The sequence below is a fragment of the Nipponia nippon genome, unplaced genomic scaffold (assembly GCF_047370975.1).
Source record: "Nipponia nippon isolate SJK-2023a ecotype South Korea unplaced genomic scaffold, ASM4737097v1 scaffold_1, whole genome shotgun sequence".
Classification (NCBI taxonomy): domain Eukaryota; kingdom Metazoa; phylum Chordata; class Aves; order Pelecaniformes; family Threskiornithidae; genus Nipponia; species Nipponia nippon.
The window spans coordinates 138,991,518-139,007,867 of NW_028262290.1; the positions used below are offsets into that span (position 1 = coordinate 138,991,518).

The 16,350-nt window shown below is 39.6% G+C and overlaps 1 protein-coding gene across 7 annotated transcripts in view; it reads right to left on the bottom strand.

Moving 5' to 3' along the window:
- UMAD1 (UBAP1-MVB12-associated (UMA) domain containing 1) overlaps nt 1–16,350 on the bottom strand; it is an 82,706-nt gene that overhangs the window by 17,477 nt on the left and 48,879 nt on the right. For 6 of the 7 annotated variants that reach the window (XM_087774335.1, XM_087774320.1, XM_087774325.1 and 3 more), the window contains one exon: nt 1,867–1,952. In XM_087774335.1, coding sequence (XP_087630461.1) covers nt 1,867–1,952 — 86 coding nt within the window. Of the gene's footprint in view, nt 1–1,866; nt 1,953–6,244; nt 6,902–16,350 lie in introns of all 7 variants that reach the window. The other variant, XM_087774311.1, reaches the window with a different exon arrangement.

Below are 16,350 nucleotides of genomic sequence, written 5' to 3' on the forward strand. Positions count from 1 at the left end.
ATTGAAAGATGCAGTTGAAGAACTAAACGCTCTTCTGTTCAACTCTGCATGACAAATACCTGATACTACTTTGCAGTCTAACAGATATCTTTTAATATACTGTACTATGTTTATGAAGTATTCTTGTTTTAATGCTAACAAGTTTATTATTTCCATTAATGTTCTATTTCTGAATGACATATTGAACATATAATACAATGCTTTTCCAATTTTGCTGAATTGGTAGATTTCTCCCCCAAATTTATAAAAACATACTACTGCAAATAGGAATATTGCTTCCCTAATGGCCAGAATTATCCATTTCATTTCTATGATCCTCAGTTACTCTATTTAATTTGAGAAATGGAGAACTCCTTCGAGTAAATGTGAAGTCCAAACACCCAAATCCAGAGACTGGCATTAATAACTTAGATACTACCAAATGCTGTATCTGCTGCATCTTAATTTGACTGATGTTGTCGCAAGCCAGTTCATACAAGTATTTTTGTGACATACTAAGTCTTTTAATATAAAGATTAAAATAAATTTTTGTTTTATTTTCAATGTAATACCTGCTATTTTAATTTGAAAACTTTGCTTCTTTCCTCTAACTTATGAACACTTAAAATCTACACAGGTTCCTCTATTACTGGAATTCCACAGAATTGAACAAACCACTGACACTACAATAACTGGTAGCTCCCAATACCTAAAGAGAACATCACATTGAGGGAAACTATGTCTGTGCAGTAGGCAGCCGCAACACCAATGCATTATACTGCCTCAGAATTACAGGACTTCAGTTGCAAAACACCCTGGCTCAGATGTGCATGGATCCAGTAGTCAAGACTAAAATTTTGCAATTAATTGTAACTAATTCATACTGCCATGTTAGCAGAAGGCAAACCACTCATTACTTATGATGAATTAAAGATTTCTGTATCAGACACAGCTTTTAATTTGAAATTAAAAAAGAAGACTACAGATCACACACACGTTGACCACTCCTTAAGATGCAACATTATCACACGCACCTCTGATATACCAAGGGACTTAGCAATAATAAATATTAAAATGGCACCGAGAAGAGAGAGAGGGACCGAGACACAGTTGTTCCAAGGCTAGATATGAGAAAGAGAGAGAGAAAGTATAGGTTAAGCAAAAAAAACCACCACAAAAGCACCAAAAGTCCAAGCAAAACGTCTCAGTTATCTGAGATAAGGTATAGTTATTTTGTAAATATCTAAAACTATATGGCAATGGAAAACAGGCTCATACTCATTGCAAAAACATTTTCAGAGGAGGTGGAGAAAAAAATACGCGTGCATCATATGCAGAAATATTCTGAAAAGCCCTTTTTGGTATACATGGATTAAGTATTAAATAAACAAGATGAAGAAAAAGAAGTTCAGGTTTACATCCGTGCAGTACTGAAACAGAAAGCAAACACACAATAAAGACAGTCTATTATACTCACACATTTACAACATGTTACTTATAATGGTAGCTGTGGAAATAAATGACCTATGTAAATGTTTGACATTTTCCATCACTACCCACCACACTAATGCTTCTGTGCAATTCATTAACATTCTAGCTACAGTTTCATGCTTGTATGTCTCAAGTATAAAAATAAGATACTCAGCAATTCCATACAACCCAGCCTTCTTACCATTTCTCTTTCAAATCAATATCGGTGGCCTTGATAATATTGCCATCTAATTACCAGCAATGCTTCTTTTATGATAGACAACAAGAAAGGCTGAGTAGGCAGTCAGTCTATGGAAGATGTGAATGTGTTGAAACCTTCTCCTGCAGGACATTCTGCTCCTTAAACGAGCTGCTATGGAAATTTCATCATGTGTGTGTAAGGAAATAGTCTCCTACCTGTGGAGGTTGGTTGTACATCGGTCTGGTCTCCGGAAATGAAGTTTTGTCCTTTGACTCTCTACTTTGATCATCAATTGTGTCACCTAGCAAAGTAAAAAAAATACCTATTAAATCACTGAAATCCTTCGTATTTTATATGGAATAAGAAAAACTCTTGAGTCTTCCTAAAATCAAATTATACAGTTCCCTGGGAAAGGGGGAACTCTGCTGCCACATTTATATTTTACAATTTTGAACGTGAGGAAAGAGAAAAACATTGAGAAGTAGTCTGCAAAACCTGGGAATAAATCTGTGTCAATTAGTTAAAAGGAAAAATTCAGAGGAAAAGAAAAAGAGAGAAAGAGAAAAAGCAGGGCCCCTATTTTTGCACACTTTTGGACCATTAAATTTTAATAATGGCAAAGTGTCAAACAAACGAGACATAGCAGTACAAGTATCTATCTGGTGCGAAAGTGATACCAGGTGCGCACATCCATCCTGTCCCACTCCCACATTAGGCTAGGAGGACATCTGCACCGTTACTCTGTCCTCATTTGTAACCTCGTTTCCATATAGAGGATATCTGTGCATGAGTGCTGACAGACAGACGCGATGTACTGAGAGAAATTGCCTGGTTTTGACCATACCGGGCAACGACTACTTGGCAGGCTGGGCACTAACCTCCTCCCATTGCATAGACGTGGCTACCTCTGCCCAAGATTTTACTGAGGAGACATGACTTAGTGTATCCCAAAACTTGCAGCTTCTACCAATCTAAGATGGGCAGATCACAGCAATAAACTAGAGACAGAGTATTTAAATTTTGAAGACGGAAGGTACATTATTAATTTTATTTAAAAGGTAGAGGTGGTAAAAGAAAAAAAAAGCAGCATTTGTTTCTCAGATATTGTAAAACAAATATCCACCTAGCCTATCTTCTCCAGTCGTCTTTGTCCGTGGGAGGGCGTACAAGAAGTTGTAAAGATTTTGTGGATTATCTCCTTCTGCTGTTAGTGCTACTCAGCAAATATTTATAAGAGGAGACAACTTAGAAAGATGAAAGATTTAGTCACATAATTCTGGTTTTATTTTTATTTGAACTGATACTGCTTTCTGTAATGGGGTATTTTGAAAGTCTGTATCCTTAAAAAGTCCTGCAGCAACAATTCTAAATGAAAGGGTTCAAGTTTAAGAAAGTAGTTTAACTCCTTTGCTAAGCCTGTGGTTTTGGCTGTCCTGTTCCAGTTTCTCCAGAGGTTTAGTTAGAGCTGATGCACCTGGCAGAAGCCGTCGGGAGCAGCAGCCAGCTTTTGCCCATGCTCAGTTAGCCTGGAAGCCAATGACACCCAGGTCCATGCATGCTTGCTCCACGCTGTCATTGGCCCCCAAAGACTGACTGGCCAGGTCCCCTGGGTACCATGCAATATTTGGTAAAGTACCTTATGAAAACAAGCAGTAATATTTAGTCATCGGGCATGCTTTTTAATACCCAAGTATTATTCCTAACAGTGTATTTTGAGAATCATTAATAAATTATCTTTGTTATAGGTCATTAATACACTTCTCAAGATCTCTTCTGGAGTTGAAAAATGCTTCTCAGTAAACTAGTAATTCTCTACATGAAATACTCCAAAGTACTTGTATTCACACCATCTCTTAAAAAAAAAAAAAGGGGGGGGAAGGGAAACCAAAGGAGCTGGGGAGTCAGTTCATCTTCAATTCCACCCTACAATACTGTGAAAAACAAAATTTGTAAGTGCCTATAAGATAATGAGGTAACAGCCATGAAAATAAATTATGTAAAACCATTAGTTTACATTTGTAATGAAGTAAAGAGGCCTGGAAAGAAAAATTATCAGAGGTCTTGTAAACGCACTCTGCAGTGAAAGACTGCAAAAACTTGGGGAGGCATGAAAATGGTTAACAAATATATGAAGATGACAGTAAGACATATTTTTGGTACATTTGCTGTGGATCAGAGTGCAAACAAGTTTAAATTGTACCAAATTTAGGCTAAATCAGTTTCTCCAGGAGTAAGGCTACTTAAACACTTGAAACAACCTAAGGAAGTGGTCTCTCTAAACAGCGGTCCATCTCCAAAAGATTTCAGAGGTAGGTTGAAGAAACATCTGTCATGAATGGTTTCAATCCTCTCAAGACAAGGAAGATGAATGACTTTTTGTGTTTCCTTCTAGTCGTACATTCCATGAACAATGCAGGAGGAAAGACTCCACAGGATACCCCTCCCTAAAATCAGGATTTGTCGAAGGAACTTATGCTGGCTGCACGGAGACTTGTGAAGATGCAAGTAGACTGCAGCGAGCTGGACAAAGACTCCTCAAGCGTGTAAGGGAAGAGCTTGTGTAGCCAGTCAGTAGCAAAGGGATAGCTAATTGAAGTCAGTGAGATGACTTATATTGGGTAGAGTTGGGTGTATGCATAAACATACTGAAAGAGAGTTACACAGGAGATTTAAGAAACACAGGAACCAACTTTTTACTCTTTGCCTTTACATACCGTTCCTGAGAAAGCACTCATAAGTTTTTACATGCAAAAAACAAAAGACGAAATTCATGTGTGTTAATGCTATCCAGAATATACTTTTTTTCCTGTGATTAGTTTTCCTTAAGGTGAAAAGAAATCTTTGCTTGAAATCAGGACCAAAAGGTCAAAAATGTAAAAATGTTCACAGGAAAGGAAGAATAAGAACAGTTCATTTGGAGAGAAATGAAATTTTTTGACTCAGAACTTTGACATCCAACTCCCAGAGGTCATAAGTTCTTAAGGAGGCCAGAATGTAGCAATATCTATAGTGTTTCACAACTCAAACTGACTTTGTAAACTGAACTTTAATGCAGAGCAATTCTTTGCTAAAAAAAAAAAAAAAAAAAGGCAAGCAAATGGAAAACCCCAACATCTTGCCAAATTTTCAGTCATATGGTCTTACAAGGATAAGCCATGAATCTTTGTATAGACTGTTATTATTTGAGCTAATGAAGTTAAAACAGTTATAGGCAGCTGCACACCAAGCTGCCCAAAATGTCTACTAGGATAGAATAGTTTTCCAGCGAAATCAGTATTTTCAGTGTGCTTCTTTCACTGGTTTCCATCTCAAATATCCAAACAGATTAGTCATCCTTGTTTCTACTAGCCCAAGTAATGAATTAACTCTCACCCCCGCAGCTCCCCCAGTTCCCAGTGTTATCAAGCTCGCCATAGCTGACCCATCTTGTTTAGCCACCCCCAATTTTTTTTTGTTCAGCTTGCCTTGGTTTCCCATTGACCTCAATTCTAATCTCTTCCCTTAACTGGAAGTCATAGTTTCTCTTCCCTCTTCAGGCTCAGCCTTCCAAATGCTTCCCTCTGATCTGGCTTTTCCTCTTCTCTACTGCAACCCTGCAATCTCTTCTTCGTGTCTACCTACATGTTAGGAAGGTGGATGAAGGTAAACACCGAATAAACAGACATCCCATGACAGCACAGACCTTTGGAAGCAGAAACTAATGTGAGTTCTTTTGAGCACTTCACACATTCTAGTTGATAGTTTTTGACTGGGGAAAAAAAAAAAACAACCACTCCACACACCCCCCGCCCCACCAAAGACCCTAGAAGAAATCCCAAACGCAAACAATTCCCCTTTCACAATCCTGATGTAAATAGGTATGTAATTACAACTTTGCCAAACTAAGCAGCTGAAATCTGGCTCTGAAAAAATCACAAACACATGACCTTAGTAGGCAGGGCTACCAACTCCCCCCCCCCCCCAAGTCTTTCATCAGAACTGAACTTCAAATATGCTCATAGATAAGGCCAGAGGGACCACTGTAATCATCTAGCCTAACCTCCTGTATAAATATAGGCCATAAGATTTCTTGAATTAATTTGTTTGAACTAGAGCAAGTTTAAAGCTGTATTTTAATTAAGAGATAACAGACAAAATGATTCATTTTACAAAACAATTAGATTCTGGCTCATATATCCCTTGGTTTAAAAGTATTATGCAAAGTTTTAGTCCTAAAACTCCTATTAAAAAAAAATATCTAAGTCATGTATCTAAAAATGTCATATACTATTTAGAGACTATAAGAATTAGAAATGAAGGGTGCTCCATGCAGCGTAGTATGGTTGAAACACCAGCAGCATAATCTGTGACATGCAGGACATCATTGGGAAAATTTATCAGGAAAAAAATAATCATGCTTATTGCTGTAAAATATTCCCTTACTTATCAATGGAAAAATATTTTCAAGTTTGAAAAGAGAGCAGTAGACATATTTATCCTACTGTCCAGATGAGCCCATATTTCAAATCCTCAGTCATGGGAGGCTGTTTTTAAGTTATATTAAGCCTCTTCCAGGCCCAAACGAATGGTGATGCACTGAAAGGTCAGACATACGTTTCTCCTTTCGCCAAGCTGGTGCTGGAGTTCCACCAACATTCTCTGCATTCCACTGGTATCTTCTTTTTCCAAGAACCGCAGCCAGGTGTTGCACAGGAAAGAAATACCCAGTCCAGTCTTCAGTAGATACTACATACATCTCCCCTCAGACCTCAGAATTTTTGGTTTCTTCAGAAATCTGCATTCAGCTGCCTATCTGGACCTCCGCAAACTCTCGTGTAGAAAGGTTCAACCACAAGTTTGGCTTCTACTCAACAAGGAAGTGGGGTTTCTATTTATACTCTTTCCTCTTCCAGCATTTTGTTATCCTCAAGCTGTGTAGTGTCTTGATCAACAGGCAGCATTTAAAAGTCTATCCCACCCTCAGTTTAAAAAATTAAAAGCAATGGTAAATATATTTTACAGTCTTCTGTAACTTAGGTTGCCATTTGGCCTGGTCTGTGCAAGAATCCTGTGAGACAGTGAAGCATGTGCAACACAGCAAGCAGTAACTAGCTACCAAATGCACGGATTTTCAAATGCCACCTTCAGCTTCAAAAGACAGACAGCTATTTTCCATTATACTTTAGTTAGTTGCTTAACTCTTTGTTCCCTGTCATTATCTTCTTTATCCTGCATAGAAATGGCAAGAACAAAGAGTATTCTGGCTTCTACCTGGAAGCAAAAAGACAAGAAGTTTTAAGAGAGGATTAGTAGAATCTGAAAACAGGAGAGGCTGACTCTGTGGAAGCATCAAGGTTTTATTGCAGTTTCTTGCCCCTCTTTCTTACTCATAAATCTTCCTCTCTCTCCCTGAGATAAGGAAGAAAGACAGGCCAAACGCACCAATTTTAAGTCAGTCACCCGGCTCCAGAATAAACTAACAGAACTTCAGGCTTCAGTCCATTGACAATGGCAGAGCTTTCAATCTAGGGAGATACTGAAGAAGTACCGTAATTCCCTTTCCCCTCTGAACATGTGAGTCTCAGGACTCCCTACAATCTCACTTCTGTGTAAAGGGATAGTATCACTTTTCTGAGTTCTGCTGTTCTCTCAGCCTCATTTAAATAGCCTCCAGCTCCTTCAGCAGGGCGGAAATGTGTTTCTGCTCAGTCTCTCCCCAGCCCTGCTTCTTTCTCCAGCACCCACTGCCAGGGTCTCACAGCTTCCATTTGCTTCCAGCACCACTGCAAGCGTATTAGTAAAAAGTTCTTTTCCTTTCTTTGTGCATACAGCAGACGGGCAATCAGCAGTGGATGTCCAGTGGCTGCTGTTCTCCTCGCTGCCATTTCCATCCTCAAGCCTCATCTCAGTGGCCCTGGTTCCTTTTAACAAGAGTCCATAGCTACATTTAGTACCAAAGAAGAGTACTGAGCTGCCGATCCAGAGTATCAGTCAAATATATTTACCAGCCCCTGCCTGCCCAACCAGTGAGCTAGGGACTGCAGTGGGACAGTACCAGGGAACACTGATGGCAATATCCAGAACGCAAAATTGTGCTGGTTTTAAGGGATCAGGACAATTAACAGAAGACAGAGGGAAGACCTTTAGAAATCTTTGCTAATGAGCATAGAATCACAGAATGGTTTGGGTTGGAAAGGACTATAGATTACCTAGTCCAACACCCACCTCCCCCCGCAATGTACTGTACACAATTATAGCAAAATATAATAAACTGTAAGTGATTTGACAGTTCCCATTGGTGATTAACAGACCACTCAATAATCCATCTGAATCAAATAAGGCACTGCCCAGGTGCTGTCCTCTTCAATGAGAGAGATGGGACATTGATGGACAGGTGGTTCTTCTCTTTTCTTAAAGTGGGACTACCATTCTGTCTACCATTAGTGCTATAAAACCTACACATTAATCCTCATTAGCTTCCATGCACACGTGGCCAAGACACAGTAGCCTTATAAGAATATGTATAGTTGGCAAAACAATGAAGTCATCCTAGTTTCAGGTCACCTCATCCTGGTTTCATATTAAAGCTTTTCATATCAACAGCAGTTTCATTTCAACAAGCTAATAATACCCCCTAAAAATCCAATATATCAGCAAAAAGATTCTCCACAGCTGCAACTTTCAGCAAAACAAGAGTTTAAGAGTTTATGCTGCATAAGGGTGAATGAGAAGGAAGTCTGTGTAAGCCCGTGCTAAGGCAGAGGTCTGTGTTAGCCTAAGCAGGCACATGGTAAGTCTTTGGCAGCCTTATTTGAATCTCAGCAGTGTTTTTATAGTTGGGTATTAAGGGGTCCTACAAATAAATCTTTGTTCAGGATTAAAACTTACCAGTATCTTCTGTAATTATGCTGATGAACCATGAGCAAATCTATATAAACCTTGCAGAATGAGAACACTGAAAGACTGATTTCTTCAAATCTTCAGATTTGTAAAAGGGGGGGGGGGGGAACTGTAACAAGGTAAACATTATCCTGAATGTTTTTGCATTTACAGACATGAAGCAACAAGGTTTAGTCCTTTCCCAATTAAGAGGAACAACAAATCCAACTACAGCACATGCCACTGAAGATTATGGGAGTGGCACTCCAAATTGCCACCCAGTTTCATTTTGGTATCCCATCCTTCTGCAGATGATCTTAATGTAGAGTCTCCATTTTCCTAAACAATTCTGTCAGGGTCTTCTCAACCCACATCCCACTATCAAGATCACAGCAAAACCACAGATTAAAAACTCCGCTACAGAAACTCCCCCGCCCCCCCCGAAAAATTTTAGGAAGATGGCAATAGAAAAAGAATATGAGAGGATTAGAGGCTCCTGTAGAGTTTCAGTATCTCAGATCTACATACTTGTAAGTTTGCAAAGAGCTTTTTATTTCTGTGCTTTTTTGTATTTCCAACTTCTTAAAAGTTTGACTTTTTTCAAAGCTTTCCTGGATCCTAAACCAAAGAACCCTTGGAGTTGAAATCCAACTCCATCTCCAACCACTTCACTGAGGCTAAATCATTCCCACTCCTCCAACCCCCATTTATATGGCTTTCTTTTAAGAGGTGGCCAACTCTTTCAGAAAGCTGGTGAATCAAAAGCCAAAGATTCATGGCAAAATTTTGGTTGGAAGGAATCCCTGGAGGTCACACTAGTCCAACGTCCAGTTCAGTGCTGGGCTAACTTCAAAGTTAAACTATGTTCCTCAGGTGCTTGTCCAGCTGAATTCTGAAAGTCTCCAAAGATGGAGATTCCACAGCCTCTCTCGGCTCTCAGTTATATCTATCCATCTACTGTTTGTTACCTCCAGGTCCACAGTCATGTTCAAAGAAAGCTGTAGAATTCATTCATCCATGAGCCAGGATCCCCTATGATTAAATTTTATTTTACTTTGGTTTTAACTTACAATACTTCCATGTCAAACGTAAAGAAATGCTGAGGTTCAATCTCATTCTGTTTTACTGGCGTGATACATCCATACAAGTACTTTCCCCTCCATTATATGTGCATACCAGCCTTTCTAAGTAGCCCACAAAAACACTGAACTGTGTCATCACAGCATATCTTTCAGTAGATCTCACTTTTCCATTTTGCCGTTTGGAAATCCCATTCTAGAGTTCATTACCCTAGATGCTGCCACACCTTTCTTATCTAGTTTTGCTATCAGAATGAGCAGGCAATAGAACTTATCAGCTACTTAATATATCCTTAGTACTGAAGCAAGCAACATAGTACAGATCCAAGCAAGGGCTTATGACGTGTTCAATCATTTTATAAGAAAGAAGTTGAAAACAAAAGCTACACAAGAGAAGCCTATGTCCTCTAAGTCTTCTGACCCAGCAATCGTGCTTATCTGGGTGCGTGTGCCCATGCCTCAGGGAGAACCTCAAAACTATTCATTACTCTTCCTTTGTTCAGCTGATACTGTTCTGGGGATAAGCCCCCAGCATATCTTTTATGTCTTAGCATTTATCATGAACATTGTCCCTAAAAAAAAAAAATCTGCAAAACTGCCTGGAAGGCATAGATTAGATGCCACAGGCCAGTCTCTACATGCATTAAGTTGCAGTTCTTGACATTCCTACAGAACCTTTAAATTTTCCTGTCATTCACTTTATCTGTCAGTTAAGGCCCTCCTCTTCATATCAAAACAAATGCAACCTTCCAAGCCCGCGTGAATCATACTTTTCTGGGGAAGTAAACCATTTAATCTACTTTTTTGAAAAAGAAAAGTTTTATACGCTGAAGCTGAGTACTGCTGGTAAGCAACTTTTCTTGTCGCTAGTTCAACTAATCTATAAAACCTATCTCAGATTACAGGCTCAAGTGTTGTTCAAAAGGTAATTATTTATTGTAACATTCAGTCTTTCACTATGAAATTATTTCACTATCCTCATTTAACTATGAGGACTCACCTCCTCCTGTTTTATTTGTGGCGTGGTTCGAAAGGCAATCTTGTCCAGAATGAAAACAGCACAGTGAAGCCCACTCTGACGAGGACAGAGGTCTTCCTAGCACTTAAAAATCTGCAGTGTGGTTTGCCTGCTCAGTCTCTCGGTGACACAGTGTAACTTGCATGTCAGTAGGTCCAGCGTGCATTAAAATTATTTGCCTGTCAAAAACTGAGGTGCTGATAGCCTAATATTTGCATATGAAGCTTGCTACATAAATGCAAATTATGTTAGAAAACAAATAATGCAAATTGAAGCTGGTTTCCTAAGGAATTAGATTTACATGACCAATCTTCCATCCCTGATAACGCAGGAAAACATTGTCAAGTGTGGTTGAAACTGGCACAGAGATAGAAGACTTGAAGATGTTTACAGAATATAATCATCTGCAGCGGGGTAGTAAAAAGAGACCAGGAGTAATAACTCTGCTGAAGGAAAAACCCATTGCTCTCTTTTCTTCTTGGCCTGCTAGCAGGTCAACTGGAAAATATTGCTGTGATTGGTCACTGGGAATGAAGGCAAGGGAGGCCACTAGAATAATGCAGGGAAATAGCCAAGACTCTTGTAGCAGGGTAGAAGGACTAGGAGATCCTCAAGGAGGTCCCTGAGAAACTGAACTTCATAATTTCTCCTATTCCAGGGAACACCATATTTTATTCTATCTTGATAGCATTTCAGGTATGTTTAAACAAGAAATTGTTTTTCCATAATGAAGAAGAGAGGAAAACCCCACAGAAAAATTTGTAAATCAGTCACTCAGTCTACTCATATTAGGGCCACTTACATCTTTGCCCCACTAAATGCTGTGGTATGCACTGTGATGGGCAGATAGAATCATAGAATCACAGCATCATTTAGGTTGGAAAAGACCTTTAAGATCATCAAGTCCAACCATTAACCTAGCACTGCCAAGTCCACAACTAAACCACGGCCCTAAGCACCACATCTACCCGTCTTTTAAATACCTCTAGGGATGGGGACTCAGCCACATCCCTGGGCAGCCTGTTCCAGTGCTTGACAACCCTTTCAGTGAAGAAATTTTTCCTAATAACCAATCTAAACCTCCCCTGGCACAACTTGAGGCCGTTTCCTCTCGTCCTATCGCTTGTTACTTGGCAGAAGAGAGCGACCCCCACCTCGCTACAACCTCCTTTCAGGGAGTTGTAGAGAGTGATAAGGTCTCCCCTCAGCCTCCTTTTCTCCAGCCTAAACAACATCAGCTCCCTCAGCTTCTCCTCATAAGACTTGTGCTCTAGACCCTTCACTGGCTTCGTTGCCCTTCTCTGGACACGCTCCAGCACCTCAGTGATGAAAACTGATGATGAATGATGAAAATGATCAAAGATGATCATACACAACCTCATCCCAATAACTAGCCTTCATGTGTGGGCAGCTGCCTACAACATTCATGTTAGTTAACATAATTACAAGACTTCTTCTCCAAAGTAACATCATTCCCTACTTAAAGTGCTACCATCCTCTCAGAGGCATGGAAGCCTCCGCTCAATTCTGAAACAAAGTTAAGCAGAATTAATTTAAAACATGAAACACCACACACAAAGTTATATAGATACACTGATACACAGCTTACATGTGTTGGTGCCTGTATGTCACACAAATACATGTGATGCAGGAAGTTAAATCATAATATCTAAGCTTCCACCAGACACACTTTAGACAAGGCTTACAAATAGTCTGGCTCAGAAAGCTCCCCTCCTTGCATTTTTCTGAAAGTTTTTCTAGACAGCAGCCCAGCAATTTTATGTCACTGTGACAATCTATATAATGTCAATTCTGAGTGTAAAACCTTATGTTACATCCACTGCTGCTTTTGCATTTCTGACACATGCTTGCAGAGTTTTTCTAAACACAGCATATTTTGTTTTCCTCTACAAAGAAGTATAAACTCTCTGTTTGTATTTTGTGTAGTAGCAAGTACAAGTTTATAAACACACCTAAAATTGTTACAAAAAGGTTCTGAATATATATTTTTAAAAAAAGGGAAAACTTAGATCCAAAAGCAATCTTAACAAACTATTCAAAGAACAAACAAAATATCCCCGCCTCCGTAACTCCTTAAAATATTACTTTTGGTTTACACTGTTAATTCCATTGTATGACGACCACCTTCTGATCTACCTCAGTCTTAGGAAGGGGATCTAAAACCAAAAAACAAACAAACAAATCAGGTGAAGAAGTAGGCAGTCTTCTCACAAAAATAAAACATAAATCCATTTAACCTGTCCTCAGAAATGGCAAAAACCAGCACAGTAGCTAATCTTTGGATCAGACCTCTCTTATGAATAACCAGCTCCACAGAGATGATTAAAGGACTACATAATTATAATTTTTTTTTTTCAAGCACATAGGTCAATAATGTGGATTAGCTAGGATTAAAGTGTTATTTTCCGATTACTTTTGTGCTTTAAGCTGGTTTAGTATTTCTAGGAACTTTATTTTAAAGCCAGCTTTGTAGAAGAAACTATGCTATGGAACTTCTTGTTTACTTTTGACTTGTGTGTAAACAACATGGAAATGTTCACTTCAACATATTATCGCTAGATTGCCTGATTTTAAAGGCAATGAGATAAATAGCTTTAAATATTCACACAGTTTAGTATTTCTGGCTTTAGTACCTTAAAATCTTTCTACCCATTGTTTGGACCTTCAATCGCATTTTCACATTACACAAATGTAGTACTGGAAATTTGTTACAAAAAATTTTGAAGTATTATCCCAGAAAAGCACTAGCAGAATTATTTAAAATCATCCAAAGAGGAGGGCAGAAGTTGGTTGGGGGGGGGGGGGGGGGGGCGGGACAAATGAAAATTGCTGATTAGAGAAATGTAGTTCACAAAGTCTAAAAAAAAAACCCACCAGGTCAAAATATCCATTTACAAAGATATGAGGGCAAAGGATCAAAAAGTCTAGTTGGTATGTTTTCAGTTGCGTCTTTCAATGAAATCTCCAAACATTTGCCTGTACACCAAAAAGTGACATTAACACTGCCCACAAAGCAAACAGGAAAAAAAAAAATTGTGCAGTACTGGAATAATTTGTTAAAAAATAAAAAAATCCGCCAGGACTTTGTACCATATTCTTATCATACATAGAGATAATGAAGAAAGGTCACAGCTGGTTGTAACTTTTATCATCAACTGTTAATGGTGTGGAATTGTCTGAGGGCTACAATTATTTATGCCAATTTATGCCTACACTGTACATCAGTCCCTTCCCTAAACTCTGCACAGAAATGGCATTTTCTAGCTGAAACCAAAACATTCCAATTTGCCAAAAAAACAACAACAAAACATCCATGTAGGATCACATCAGCTTCAAGAGCACACAGACAGACAGGCAGTTTTCAAAAAAGAGTGTTTCTGGTTTCCCAAGATGGCAACCACCCACTTCCCCAGAGGCCTTGGGGAGTCGGCGGGGTGAGCTGTAGTGGGTTTCAAACTCTGCAGCCACAGCTTCCAGTGAACTCCACACTTATGGGCACTCAAGATCCATGGCAATGTGTCAGCTATGTTAACAGGGGCTACTAGATCTTCCAAGAAAAACTTTCTGGTGTTCAGAGATCACCCTCTTGTCTCAGGCTTTCCAGCTTGCAAAGTTCAGCAGATCAGAAGTACAAAGGTTTCTGAATTCCCCAAAATCCCATGGGCAGATTGTCCCAGAGGCTGAAGTACAAAATCTTCCAGGTTCTGTGGCTCCTTACCCACCTGATCAACGTCAAGTTCCCAGACAGGTCCACCCTGCACATGTAATTCTTCTGCAGAACGTTTTCATGCAATAACACGATTAGAATAGAATAAGTATCTGTTTCAAAACACAACACACTGAAAACAGACAAAGCCACTCTACAAAAACAAACCATGCACATCGGGGAACTCCCTTCTGGCTACTATTTGAAGAACTGTCAGTCAACTTGTAGTGTGAACACTATTACCTAAGGGTGAGTTTTCACAACACGGCTGAGTCAGGCTAACAGCTCAGTGCTGCCAAAAGGAGCGGTCCTGCCTCTCCCCCCAGCCCCAGAGCTCCTGCTGTTTCCTTTGTGGTGGCTCTCAGAGTCTCCTGAGGTCTTGCGAGCCACCTGAGCTCACTGAAGTGGTTAAAAAAGATGCTCCCTTTCTTGCTGGGTTAGTTTTCTGCCAGTTTAGTGAGCTAAATCAGAGATGTCAAATGATCTGGCAGAGCTGGCAGAAGGATGATGGAAAGTAATCCTGCTTCCAGAAGCAAGAAGCAGGATGACCCATCCTTCAGACAATTAAGTGGCTCAGCTGTCCTGTGGAAACATACCCTATCACGTTACCAGTCTTGCTTTCCATCATGAAAAAACAGAAGGCAGTATTTCGGATCTAAATGTAGTCTCCATTCTAGACATTATACAAATCAACATGGAGAGTTTCAAAGGTGTGCTAGCACTCACATATGGAAAACATGATGAAATTCTTAAACATACCAAAAAAACCAAACAACTTACTGTATTAGGAAATGCTCCTATTTGTTATTAGTAGTAGTAGTTTTGTTATTATTAGTAGTAGGCTGTAGGAAACTAGAGATTAATACATATTTTTAGTTTTCTTCCTTTTCTTCCTAAGGGGTCAACAGTGCAACTAGTTTTCTCTCTTTTGCCTTCTTCTCACGAGAAACCTGTTTTCACTTTTACTTTGGCAGCCCCAGAGAATCAGACAAGTGAACACCCACTACACAAAGCTGAATTGCTGTGTTCAAGGATCTCTGGAAGCAAACAGCATTAGTCTGGATGACAGCTCTTTCAGGACTTCCATAAACTGCCTTTAAGAATTACTATATGGGCAAAATAATTTTATGAAAAATTTGAAATCTCACTTGGTCAATGCAAAGAATCCATCCAAGTATTTAATTTTGTGCAGGTATAGCAGTAAAAAAAAGTAGGTAAGGTCATGCAATTTTTATAAATTCTGTTTAAGATGCACTTACATGAACCCTGAACACGAGGAATTTTGCGAAGGTGATATTCTTTCTTACCACCTCCATTTTGAACTCAGTACTCGGAGAAAAGCACAGACCAACAATACCATCCCTCTGTCTCCCTATAAAACCAGCCAACGAACCAACCCATCCCATGCACAAAGGGCTGTGTTACCAGATACCTATTCAACTGATCAAAAATTGGCAGATGAAATTCTAGGTCACAAAGACCTGAACTCCTGTATCTGATAGGCAGCCCCTACGGTAGATTAATGATTTTCACAAAACAAGAGAGAATTCAGTTTCCATGATGCAGTTACTGCTTTACGCGTGCTCTACTTGAGAACGTGTCCTATATTCAGAACCTGAAACCCTCACACTGTGATCTGCCCACAACCATTATACAGCCTGATGTGCAGAAAAACTAGAAGGAAAAAAATCCAGGGCCATGAACACAAAATGACACTCCTTTCTTCCCCACAGACACTGTCTCTGTCTGGAAGACAACTGATTTCATATCTCCTTTGAGAACAGGCGAGGACCACAGGCTTACAGCCTAGAGGTTTACACACACAAGCACTGCAGCAGGACAGATACCGTACATGGTTGCCATCAGACCAACTCAATGCTGCCAAAATGGGTGGACCCGTCTTTCCTCTCCGCTCTGAGCTGTTTTGCTCCTGCCATTCCCCTAGTCTGTTCTGAGGCTAACCTGGCTCGTCAGGGTGTCCACTCAGCTCTCTAATCCAGAAGAACTGTTTCAGCTG